We start from the raw sequence: 13,883 nt of genomic DNA on the forward strand, positions 1-13,883 counted from the left end.
CAAAGCTGGAAATGGCCAGGGTGCTTCTACGCTGGAGGAGAGCAGTTGCTCTTCCCAAGTTGCAAGCCCTCTTCCAGTGACTGCACCACAAGGTGGATTATTGTGTTACATGTCTTTGCAGCCGTTACAGAGCTGCATCTGTTGACACTATGTGTCCGTATCCCAGACTGCTGGAAGGAACAGGGGAGTGGTTGAACTGATACCTTGCCTGCCTATCAGTGCGAGCGTCCTTTTATGTACATATGTTTGTAAAGCTCTTTAGCCCCTTCAAGATGAAAGGCTCTGTATAAATATAAGCTTTCGATTTTAGTACATGTTTGTAATACATGTGGTACAGTCCTAAATATGTATTTAGCTGATAGGCACTGTTCTTGTCTATTGTACAAATATTGACTTTAAAAGTATAAATATGTATTTAACCATCAGACCAGAAAAACACTGAAGCAGTTACTTCTCAGGTAGAGATATTAATATTGTATAAACCTATATATACATATGTTTACATTCAGACACATCATTGCAGAACATTTCTTTTTTAAAAATGAAATGATAGCCCCAACAAACTAAGGCAGTTCTTGATATTGTCCCTTCCAGGTGGGTCTTGATTTTTAATTTGCATGTGTTTAGCTCTCTCCTTCTAACTTTATATAAATATGATCTGTTGTAGCAGGACTAAAACCTAGAGTCAGTTTTGTAAAGTATGAAAAATCCTTAGGCTGGTGAGATAGTTTTCCCTTAAAAAATGTTTTTATTATGGAAATGCTCAAATGTACACTAACGTAAAAATAATACAATAAGCTACCATGTGCCTGTCACTCAATAAAGAGCTATTTGGTAGTCTTAGTTATCTTTTAAACTTATATTGCATTGATAATTTTATAAACACATTAAGGAAGATTTGGAAAATGGAAGAAAAAGCACCATCCCATCATTCTAAATAATTATCGTCTCATTTTGCTATGTTCTTTTATTTCATTTCTCCCCCTCCACCCCAGTGTGCCTTTAGATGCAGTATTGTAATACTTACTATGCACTTACTGTGTGCCAAGCACTGTTCTAAGGCTTACCATGAATTTAATCCTCACAACAAACTTAATAGAATAGGGTCCTATTGCCCCATTTTACAGATGAGGAAACTGAAGCACATAGAGGTCAATAGCTTACTTAAAGTGGCTAGAAAACTGTTTTGCCTTTCACAATTATTATGATATACAGACAATTTTGTTATACTATCTCTTCAAATATAGTATTACCTCATGGGTATTTTTTTTTTAATGTTTATTTATCTTTGAGAGAGAGAGGGAGACAGAGAATCTAAAGCAGGCTCCATGCTGTCAGCGCAAAACCTGACCTGGGGCTTGAACTCAACAAACCATGAGATCATGACCTGAGCCGACGTCAGACACTCAATGACTGAGCCAACCAGGCGCCCCACATCATGGGTATTTTAAAATGCTGCACCTAGTCTTCATAGCCATCATTTTGCAGGGCTGTACAGGACACTAATGATGACCTTATTAGCCAATTTACTTCCCTCCCAGAAAGTTTTTATCATGACATTTATTTTTTTAACAGTTTATCTTAAAATATTTTAGATTTACAGAAAAGTTACAAAGATAGTACAAAGAGTTCCTATATACCTAATATTAGCATCTTACACTATTTCTGTTGCTCAAATAATCTTTATGCCCACTGAAAGAGGTGTATTAAAATAGATCTAACTGAAACCGTTGATATTTCTAATGTTGACGCTTTGTATAACCATGGTATAATTATCAAAACTTAGGGGCGCCTGGGTGGCTCAGTCAGTTAAGTGGCCGACTTTGGCTCAGGTCATGATCTCGCGGTCCGTGAGTTCGAGCCCCGCATCGGGCTCTGTGCTGACAGCTCAGAGCCTGGAGCCTGTTTCCGATTCAGTGTCTCCCTCTCTCTGACCCTCCCCCGTTCATGCTCTGTCTCTCTCTGTCTCAAAAATAAATAAACATTAAAAATAATTAATTAATTAATTAATTAATTAAAAAAACTTAGAACTAATATTGTTATGATACTAATAAGTAAAATACAGACTTCATTTTGGATTTCACCAGTTTTTCTACAAATGTCCTTTTTCTGTTCCAGAATACCACATTGAATTTAGGGATCAATGACATTTATGTTTGTGTTATAACTGATGTTCATCTTTCTTTATTGTTTCTGCTAACTGCAGTGGCACTAGTCTAGAACATACTTCTGTAATTTCTCTGGTAAAGGAAATTATGTGAACCGTATCTTAAAAAATAAACATACTAGCTATAAAACTAGTTATTTAATTTCTCTGTACCTTAGTTTTCTCATGGCAATAATAACAGCTGCTTCTGAATTAATACTAATAATTTGAGGACTTTTTATAATTGGAAACATTGAGGCTTTATGAGGTTAATCTTGATTGGTCCAAGATTATACAGCTAGAACAAAGCTGAGATTTGGACCAAGGTAGGCTGACACTCCCCAGCTTAACCTCTTTACTATCAGTACTTGTCAATATGTAGTATAGTACAGCATGTGATAGATGTTCACTTAATGGCAACTGTTACTTTTGTTATTTTTTAAAATGTAGAAGGACTCCTGGGTGGCTCAGTCAGTTAAGCATCCACCTTCAGCTCAGGCCATGATCTTGTGGTGCATGAGTTTGAGCCCTGTGTCCAGCTCTGCGCTGACAGCTCGGAGCCTGGAGGCTGCTTCAGATTCTGTGTTTCCCTCTCTCTCTCTGCCCCTCCCCTGTTTATACTCTGTCTCTCTCTCTTTCTCAAAAATAAATAAACATTAAAAAACTATATTAGAAGGGGCGTCTGGGTGGCTTAGTTGGTTAAGTGACTGACTTCAGCTCAGGTCATGATCTCACGGTTCATGAGTTCAAGCCCCGTGTTGGGCTCTGTGCAGACAGCTCAGAGCCTAGAGCCTGCTTCGGATTCTGTGTCTCCCTCTCTCTCTGCCCCTTCCCCCCCCTTCTCTCTCTCTCTCTCAAAAATAAATATTAAAAAAATATTTTTTTAAACCCTATATTTAAAAATAGAAGAGTTGAATGATGTTTAAGACTGTCACTCTGTGATCCCTAGAGATAAGTCATGGATGATGTTCTAAGCCCTTGGTGTTGACTATTTTCTAAGAATCATTTAAAAAATGAAATGACTATGGAACCAGCAAATATTTATTACTCCCATATTACGTGTATAGGGATCCTGCTAGGCACTGGAGGCAATGATATAATGGTTTAGGCTGGCAAGCTAGAAACGGTTCTAGGCAATATATGATTAATTATCAAATGAATTCTCCACATGAAGGTCTTAGTAGGAGATGGAGAAGAAGCTTTAGACTAGGCAAAGCTTTACTAAGGAAATGGAATTTGAATGAATCTTTTTGGAATGGGTAAGATTTGGATAGATTGAGAGGAGAGAAAGGGACAAATTTTGTATGTTGAAGATAATATAATAGATTACTGTTTCGAATAGTTTATTCATCAAACCCATAGGGAGTGTTAATTTTGTATGTGGGGACATTGAAGTTCAATAAAATTATTTTTCTAAGGTCATACAATTGGTAAGTGATAGGGCCTGGATATGGATCCAAGTTAGTTTAACTCCGAAGCCCATCTTTTTCCATTATGTGCCCTATTGTTGAATTAGCAATAAAATCTAAATTTCAGGGGCGCCTGGGTGGCTCAGTCAGTTAAGGATCCAACTCTTGATTTTGGCTCAGGTCATGATCTGTTAGCTGTTAGCGCAGATCCCGCTTGGGATTCATTCTCTCTCTCTCTCTCTCTCTCTCTCTCTCTCTCTCTCTCTCTGTCTCTCTCATTCACCTGCCCCTGCCTAGTGTATGCATACATGAACACATTCTCTCTCCCAAAGATAAATAAACTTTTTAAAAAATCTAAATTTCAGTATAAGTTGAGCAGTAGATGCTTTCTTGGATGTTTATTCATTATGCTTGCTCAAAACTTAATCTCTTCTAGTAGTGAATCTCACTATATGAAGATTGGGATAGCGCTCTCCATTCTGTATTGGTACTTTTTAAAGGTGGGGGGAGGTGGTCGATGAGGAACACACTTTGGAAAGACATTGATAAAGAGTAGTGTGTTCTTGGTGCTGCTGTGTTGACACCTAATTAGAAGTCAATATTGCAAACATAATGACCTAGCCAATTGCTGAACTGACTGCCCAAGTGACACAGTTAGAGTCCCCAGGTAGTAACAGAAGATAAGAGTATTATTTGCCTGTCCAGTGCCACACAGACACAATGTTTGCATTAGCATGCGAATGCTGAAGTAGATTCTTCAAGGCTTGTTTCTAAGCTACTTCTAGCCTAGGTGGCTAAGGTTAATATATCATAAAATTTGGTGTAAAACCAGTCTTCCTAACTACAAATGCATTTAGAGGAAATAGGTTTTCCTTCCTGAAAAACAAAAGAGGTGTTAGGTTAGAGCGCCACGTGAGAAGGCAGGTAAAATATTTCTCCCCACACAGGCATATATTAGCCAGCTTCTTAAAAGCCATGACCAAAGTTATCCTGATATTTGCAGTTTCTCCATGCTGTATTTTGGATGATCTGTTTCTCCTTCCTTTCTGTGTCTTTAATGAGCAGATAGAGTAATACCTTATCTCACAAGGTGATTGGATTTTTTTTCTGTGTATTATATCCATTTTGATTTGTATTTGGCCAATGGTATGATATATTAAATAGCTTATATTTGTCTGTAGGTGTTTCATATATATATTTCTTAATGTGGAGAATCACAAATAGCTATGTGGAAAGCTTCAACCAGCCTGATTACAGTGGATGTGCAATTGGATTGAGGAATGTGTACTCAGAGCTTATGATCACTGGCCCGGTTGAGTCTGGGTGATGCATGTGGCTTTCCAGGGATGCTGCTATTTACATCTGTTAATGGCCCTTCTTGATGGCCGGCTCCCCAATGAGGTGATATGCAGCAGCCTGGGGATGAGGGACCAAGGCTGCAGATGTGGCTGGGCTCCATTAGGCAGGACCAGGAATGCTCATCTGGTAGGCTTTGTGTTTGGGAGCAAGTTGGGGGGGGTGAGAGTGCAGTGGGGGGCAGGAGGAAGACAGAAAGAAATAGGGGGAAAAAAGGAATGGAAAACATTACTTATCCGGGTATAGGGAAACAGACAGGCAGGCATGAAAAACTGCAGCTGTAACTGGGGTATGAGTGAATAGAAAAGAAATGGAACTAGCGAATAAACAAGTAGAAGGATTGACTAGATCTCATATAGAAGGGGATTAAAAGAAGAGAGGGCTGTGAGGGTTTGGGAAGAGACGTGTCACCCTTGCCTTTGAAGTCAATATCATTTATTTGTGTGGCTGGTCAGATGCTACTGAACAGAGAGTAGAGATTTACATATATCATTCCTTGCATGCTTTGGTTTTGTGGTGCTGGGAGAAAGTGGCAAGAGATGCTCAGAGCGAGGATGCAATGTTGAGCTATAGTGAATTCTTGCAGAGGATACCTGAAGCTAGCCAGTAAAGAATGTTGCTGTTATTCCTATCAAATGCTGTAGAACAGTCAAAGGACCCAGGATCACAGAAGTTGTATAGTCCATGAAAGATGATTCTCCTCTCCTCTCATGTGTAAGAAGTCTCTCAGAAAGAATCTCACTGAAGATGGAACTAGTGTCTTAGTAGATAGGGTAGCAAGCTAGGGAGTTTTGGATGTAATTCCCTGCAGCATGGCATTCTCCCACACATATCTTGAGTGCATTTAGACTTTGGTTTTTCCATCTTTTTTAAGCAGGTCCAAAGAAGGAATTGAAACAACTGTGAAATACATAGTAAGCCAGCTGTTCTCACCATAACCTAGAGAGGTATGCTAGAATGTTTGTTATAGTTTCCCACAGGAAACTTGGCTCTTTAGCAGGGCATATCTTTACATGGAGGCTGTGTCTAGGTATAGTCTGATACCTTCATGGAGCCTGAAAAAAAATTCTACAGGTAAGAGGCTTCTATTTATTTGTTTGTCTGTGCCTTTGCAGATTGGCATGGTAGCTTGGAAAATGACCCTTAAAAGTCCTGAATATCCAGAAGGCCGAGATATCATTGTTATTGGCAATGACATCACATACCTAATTGGGTCCTTTGGGCCCCAGGAGGATTTGCTGTTTCTCAGAGCTTCTGAGCTTGCCAGGGCAGAGGGTATCCCACGCATCTTTGTAGCAGCCAACAGCGGAGCACGAATTGGACTGGCAGAGGAAATTCGTCATATGTTTCACGTGGCCTGGGTAGATCCTGAGGATCCTTACAAGGTACAGACTAAGAAAAGATAAAACTTCAAGACAGTATATCGTGTTGTGTGTGTGTGTGTGTGTGTTGTGTGTGTCTACACATGTAAAGAGGTGGGGGAAAGGGAGAGGTTTAAGTTCAAAAGTCCGCACGCACAGTGAGCTATAACCATGTTGGAGACAAATTGTGTCTCAATATATTCACCAGGTTTTTTCTCCAGCTTTGAAACAGATTGCTGTTTCTTGAGTTGAACACCAGAAGAAATAAATATGCATTCATCATGGGACATGTTAAGCCAGAAATGCCTATCTTTAAACTATTCCACTGTGGCTTCCATGACTTAATGGTCATTTACTAAAGCGCTTATATCCTCAGCTTCTTCTCTACTTGAAATCTGCCTGTCCTCTAAAGACTCTGCTTGCCCTAGCTGTCTTACAGAGTGATTGATCTCTGTCTTTCTCTTGTACCACTGAACCTAGAGGGGGAAGAGTGTCTTCTTTGTGCCTCATTGCTACTTTCAGACCCTTTTCCCTTCTTTCTCTCTGAAAACCCCCATATATATATATATATTTTTTTTTTTTAGTGTTTATTTATTTTGACAGAGAGCAAGAGAGCAGAAGAGAATCCCAAGTAGGCTGCACACTATCAGCCTACTGTGCTCACAAACCATGAGGTCATGACCCAAGCCGAAATCAAGAGTCAGATACTTAACCAGCTGAGCCACCCAGGCTCCCCTGAAACCCCCACCTTTGAATTTCATGTCATCAGACTGTGCCAAACCACCACTTATTATAGTGGTCCCCAACTCTGGTCACTCCTCATTCTTTGCATCTTTTAGTTGCTGGCACATTGTCATTCTCCAATACAACTAGCCCTGTTATAATTCTTAGTGACTACTATATTCATATAGATGATCCATTCCATAATCCAGCATCTTAGATCCTTGACTTCCTATCTTTTACTCCAGCTCAGCCTCTTCTTCACCATAATCTTAATTTCAACCATCCCTTTCTTTGCCACCCCTTCATCCTATCTTTCCCACTCATTTTCTGTAGTATACCAAGTCCAGCAATCCTTTGAACCCTCCAGAATCTGCAACTGTTGATCCTACAACCTTTCTTCTGTCCTTCACTCCCTCTTTACATCCTTATTTCATTCCTGTCTGCTTGCATTCCAAGTTCAATGATAGGTTAATCATATTATAATGACCACATTTTCTACACCCTCAACTTTTTTCCCTCTTTCCTCATCCTCATTCTGCTTACTTTATCTCTTTACAAAAACCTTGTGTGTAAATCCAGTACTCTCCATGTACTCACATACATGAACCTGCATAGCCGAACACTGATGGAGAAAAATACCCACTGCTGTTGACTGGTCTTACTTTCAGTTCAAGTTTATGAACTTGAACAATGGACAGTTTCACATCTTCCCCTCTCTCCTTAAAACTCCAAAACCCTCTTGCTCCATCCTCCTTCTTAGCTAACGACCTTGCTCCCCAGTTCACTGAGCAAATGGAAGCAATGAGAAGAGAGCATCCACAAGCTCTCACGTGTCTGCATCTGTGCCTTTATTCTCTGCCATCTCCCTGTACTCTGGATAGACAGTCCCTGCCCCTGTCCAAAGCCAGTCACTCCTCTTGGACATTTACCCTTTCCATCTTAAATCATCACTTTTTCCCTGTACCAAATCTACCCCTTTAGCTTACAAATACTTAGCCCCCAATCACTACCTTTATTGACAGCAAAGCTTCTTAAGAGCATTGTCTCTTCTTGCTATCTCCAGACACTCTCCCCTCACCTCAGGTAGGCTTGCACCCTCACCGGCGCCTGTACTGCTTTTGTCAGGGTCACCATGGATTCCATACGGTTAAATTCTGTCATGAATCTTAGTCTTCGTTTGAGTTACTCGATGCCATAGCAGCATTTGACACAGTTGGTCACTTCTCCTAGAGTGAGAAATTTTGTCTGTTTTGTTCATTCCTGTTTTTCCTTTGCCTAGAACAGTACCTTTCACATAAGAGGCACTCAATAAATACATGCTGACTGACATACATTTCATCCTCGAAATACTTTGTCCTCTTGGCTTCTAGGGCACAGAGTCTCCTTTTTAGCTTCCTGACTGCTCCTTCTCAGTTTTCTTTGCTAAGACATCTTGTCAATGTAATAGTGTTTCAGAGGATAATGGAAATACTCTAATATTTTGATTGTGGTGGTGATTACACAAGTGTATACATTTGTCAAAACTCACCAAACTGCAGTACATAAAATCAAGGAATTTTATTGCACGTAAATTATACTTAAATAAAATTTCTGTTTAAAGTGTATGGAAATTATTGATGACTACTCACAGGTACAGTGTTTCTTTTTGGGGTGATGAAAATGGCCTAGAATCAGAGACTGGTAATGGTTGCACAACATCAGGATATACTAAAAACCCTTTAAAATGGCCAGTTTTGGGGTGTCTGGCTGGCTCAGTTGATGAAGCACTCAACTCTTGATCTCAGGGTTGTGAGTTCAAGCCCCATGTTTGGTTGTAGAGATTACTTAAAAAAAAAAAAAAGCCAGTATTGTGTGAATTTTAACCCAAGACCCTATATAGATTGGTCTTCCAATACCACCCTGCCCTCATTTCTTTCAGACAGTCTCACTCCACACTGGCTTCAACGACCTCCTTAAATATTTCTGAGGCACACTCATGTCCCTGCACTTCTGCACCTGCAGTTGCTTCTGCTTCGAATACTTCCTCTCCCAGCGCCCCCATATCCTCATGTCTCATTTCCTCCACTCTTCAGTGAAGCCACTTTCAAGGAAGACTTCCCTGGGCTTTTCTTTCTACAAGTTCACCTCTCACAACGCTCTGTCTCCCTCTCGACTCTGTTTTTTTTTTACTTAAACAGTATTCTCATTAACATTATATGTTTATTTATTTCTGTCTCTCTCGCTAGAGTGAGTATAAGTTCCATAAGGCCAGGAAATTTTGTCTGTTTTGTTCATTCCTGTTTTTCCTTTGCCTAGAACAGTACCTTTCACATAAGAGGCACTCAATAAATACATGCTGACTGACATACTAAGGACCCTCCACACTACAAGGTTCTTGTCATAAGTCATACAAATTCAGTGACAGATTCATGTCTTCCAGGTTGTGCTCACTGTGGGACAAATTCATTGAGTTAAGTGGTGGCATAATTTCTCATAGTATTTAAAACATCTTCCTCTGTTTACCTTTTTTTTTTTTTTTGCCTGAATGACTAATTCCTTTAAGTTAAACACATGTATCCTGTAACTCTATTTTGTGAGCATGTGTATGTATTTGTAAAAATAATTACAAAAAGCTAGTATAAATTTTTAAATGTAAATGGGAATTATAAGTTGTTTATTTAAAAATGCAAAAGGCAGGGACACCTGAGTGGCTCAGTCAGTTAAGTATATGGCTTTGGCTCAGGTCATGATCTCATGGTTCTTGAGTTTGAGTCCTGCCTTGGGCTCTGTGCCAACAGCTCAGAGCCTGGAGCCTGCCTCAAATTCTGTGTGTGTGTCTCTCTCTCAAAAATAAACAAGCATTAAAAATTTTCTTAATAAAAAATAATAAAAATGCAAAAGGCATGAATTCAGTATTCATTGATGATTATCACTGTATATGATGATTATCACCGTATAGAATTCTGGTTTTAATATTGCCTTCCCATTTTTGTGATCCTCTCAATTATCTCTTACCATTTACTTTCTTTTTTTTTAAATCTGTTTATTTATTTTTTGAGAGAGCATGCACACATGCACATGAGTCGGGGAGGGATAGAGAGGGAGAGACAGAGAATCCCAAGCAAGCTCTGCACTGTCAGCACAGAGCCCAACGTAGGGCTTGATCCCATGAACTGTGAGATCATAACCTTAGCTGAAATCAAGAGCTGGACACTCAACTGACTGAACCACCCAGAAAACCCCATTGGATTTGAAAAAGTAAATAATACTAATCCACACATTTCTTTAATTTTGTGTTGATATCATTAATAGAGGTGGCACAAAAGATCAGAAATTACCCTTTAAAAACCTGATGAAAATGAAATGGTTGGAATATATTCGCAGTTGTAGCTACAAGATAGCTTAATTCAAAGACAGTCAGTGACTAGAGAAATAGGCACTTCCTTCTTTCAAAGGAGAACTGTCTATGCTAGTATTCTGTTAGAGTGATGTGACAATTTAAAGCTAGCTTTGGAACAAGCTGTGTTATGCATGCTTTGCTATGTCCTCTGGTTATGTGATGATGGCAAATAATGAGTTAAAAACTATTTGTACTTCACAGGGATACAAATACTTGTATCTGACCCCTCAGGATTATAAGAGGGTCAGTGCTCTCAACTCTGTCCACTGTGAACATGTAGAAGATGAAGGAGAATCCAGGTAGGTGTATATGTATCAGAATTATTTAGCCATGGATTAAAGAAAGGTGAATATGATCATTTCTTCCTCACTGTCCTGCTGATCATGACCTTGAAAGAGCAATGAAGATTGCTTATTATATAATCTGGAGGTCCGAGGTTTGTATCATAGCTCTACCACTAATTAACTGAAAGACCTTATCTTACTGATTAAGGTTTTTAAATTATGTTTATATTATTTATTCATTTTAGAAAAGTTGGAATATCTAAACAATTATGAAGAAATAAAAATTAGCTACAAACCTACTGAGAAAGAACGTTATTAATGTATACTATAGTCTTGCTGTCTTTTCTGTATATATATGACTTTGTTCTACATAATCAGAATCACAATAGAAAAACTCTTGTTATTTGCACTTTTCACTAAAAACTATTTTGGGGAAGTTTTGTATATTCTTAAAATATTATTTGAGATTATGTTTAAGGGCTTGATAATATTTTATGATAAAATTTTATTTATTTAATAATAAAATAAATTTTATCTTTTTTGAACATTCAGACTATTCCAACTTTTTACTACTATATTCCTCGGCTGAGTGTTCTTTTAAATAAACTTTTAGGAATATCTATCATTATTCCCTTTGACCTATGTAAAAAGTAGAATTACTGGTCAAAAAATATGTCCATTTTAAAGATATTTTTGATAATTTCAGATTGCCCTCCCAAGATCCGTACTCCACCAGCAGTATATGACAGTGCATTCTTCCCCTTTAATTTTTCTCCACTCTTGCCAATATTGATTATTGTCAATTAATAAAATAGGATAAAAATAGCAATTATTTTAACTGGTATTTTTGAATACTAGTGAGGTTTACCATTTTTACAGTCTGTCTGCAAGTACTTTCAGAATGTTAATCAACTATTACAATACCAATTATTGAGTAATTCGTACTTTCCTCACTTTTATAATAATCTTAATTCAGTTACTAGGCTTTGTATCAGTTTTTTGTGCTGTCTATTCTTGGGGTAATGCCACATTATCTTAACTGTTGTATTGGGGCAGATTTCCTCGCATTCTTAATTTTTCCCCATTTTATTGACTCTTTTTGTCTTTTTGTATTAGTTTCATTGTTTTTAATTACCAAAAACTTTCCATAATGATTTTGATTCAAGTTACATTAAGTTTATTAATTAATTTAGGAAATCTGACATCTTCATAATTATTAACTCTTCCCAAGAAAAAACATGGCACGTTTTTCCTTTTTTCAACTGTATTTTTAAAAATTTTGTGGTTTTCTTCATACAGGTTCCCACTCTGTCTTGGTTCATAATATACCCTTGCTGTCTCAATAATTTTTTCACAGCAACTTTGAGCTAAAAGATATACCTAATATTTCTGTTTATTAAGTAGTCAGACCCAGAGATAAGTATTGATACTCTAATAAATTAATAGTTATTTGAAAATATAATACACATAAATTGAAAGTTTTTTCACTTTTAAATAATTACAGTTACTTACTAATGGGATATTTGCATCTATATGAACTCTCAAAACTTGGATTTAGCTCGGATGTAGCCACCATTGTTTCTTGTTCTGCATTGATTTTTGTGTAGGACTTGGTTTTTTTGTTTTTGTTTTTATTTTTCCAGAGAAACTGTGAAAACCCAGCATTGCAAAGATAAAACATTGCCAAAAGGAATGTAGCATTATGTAATGTTTAAAAATGAACCACGTAATGCTGGTAGTTAACATGGGATCCAACAGATATTATATATCATAGTGTTTTTCTAAAATATTTAAAATATCCTGCAGTGCCCCTGGCAGTTGACTGTGTCACCTGAGGTACTGTGGTGCACAGTGTAGGTACAAAATGGAGTTTGCCATTTTTAAAATGTTTATGCCTAAATATTTTGCATTTTTAAAATTTATTTTTAATTTTTTTATTTTAGAGAGAGAGTGGGAGCAGGGGAGAGGAACAGAGGAAGAGAGAGAAAGAATCTTAAGCAGCTCCAGGTTCAGCATGGAGCCTAATGTGGGGCTCAGTCCCACAACCCTGGGATCATGACCTGAGCCAAAATTAAGAGTCAGACGTCTCTTCAACCAACTGAGCCACTCAGGCACCCCTATTTAGTATCTTTTCTTGCTATTCTGATTGGGATTCTCCCTCCCCATTATATTTTTTAACTCTTTATTACTGATATTTTAGAAAGCTATTGATTTTACATATTTTTTTGTTAAAGCAAGTCATTTTTCTTCTCTAAGTTTTAGTTTCCCCATCTGTAAGATGAAGATCAAGTAAATTAATATTTGTAAAGTTGTTGGCACAGCACTGAGTACATAGTAAGCAGTCAAAAATCCTGGCTGCTATTATATGTAATAATGGAGAGGATATTACCTATCACACTGGATTGTTGTGAGGATCAAAAATTTTATATATATATATATAAAATACTATCTATCTGTATATCTATATATACCCTATACAAAGTGTATACACTATATATGTATTACACTATACAAAGATTTTTATTACAAATAACATTAAAATTTGGTACTACTTTAAGGAATGATAGTCTCAATAGTAGAAGACTCAGATCATAGAGCAGAAAATGGGAAATTTGTATTCTTTTTCATGTAATACAAAGGGAGAAGATGCCACTTAACAAGTCATGAATACCTGTGAAGCAATATGTAATCCTTAGGAGGGAAAAGATCTGCTTTGCAGGGACGGGTGACTATGCCCATGAGTGTTTGTGACTATATAGCATGTGAGCCTTCTGGAAAGGACACATTAACCCTCCCTCCAATTATTGTGGCTCATTAACCCCTTAAGGGAGATTAGCTTTACCTGTAACATAACTCTAGAATTTAGAGCCTAGATACAGAGCAAAAGGAAGAATGGAGAATTCCTGGGAGAGGCTAAAAATAGAAAGGCTGGGGAATCTGAGAAGCAGAAATGCAAAGCCAGAGGCCAACAGCATGGGCAAAGCAAAAGAATTGGTGGAAGGTTAGAAGTAAGGAAAGAGGCTAAAAATAGAAAGGCTGGGGAATCTGAGAAGCAGAAATGCAAAGCCAGAGGCCAACAGCATGGGCAAAGCAAAAGAATTGGTGGAAGGTTAGAAGTAAGGAAAGAAGGGAACAGAGAAATATGGGGGCAAAAAAGTAGTTTAAGAGCCACTATGGGATATTTATTATTTCAATTTATAAAACTATGCCTGGTGCCAAGCTTTC

At 37.8% G+C, this 13,883-nt stretch overlaps 1 protein-coding gene across 8 annotated transcripts in view; it reads left to right on the forward strand.

Moving 5' to 3' along the window:
• ACACA (acetyl-CoA carboxylase alpha) overlaps nucleotides 1–13,883 on the forward strand; it is a 277,071-nt gene that overhangs the window by 191,381 nt on the left and 71,807 nt on the right. For all 8 annotated transcript variants that reach the window (XM_007096020.3, XM_042967666.1, XM_042967664.1 and 5 more), the window contains 2 exons: nucleotides 6,027–6,296; nucleotides 10,576–10,673. In XM_007096020.3, the coding sequence (XP_007096082.1) occupies nucleotides 6,027–6,296; nucleotides 10,576–10,673 (368 nt within the window). The remainder of the gene's footprint in view (nucleotides 1–6,026; nucleotides 6,297–10,575; nucleotides 10,674–13,883) is intronic.

Source organism: Panthera tigris, chromosome E1 (assembly GCF_018350195.1).
Source record: "Panthera tigris isolate Pti1 chromosome E1, P.tigris_Pti1_mat1.1, whole genome shotgun sequence".
NCBI lineage: Eukaryota > Metazoa > Chordata > Mammalia > Carnivora > Felidae > Panthera > Panthera tigris.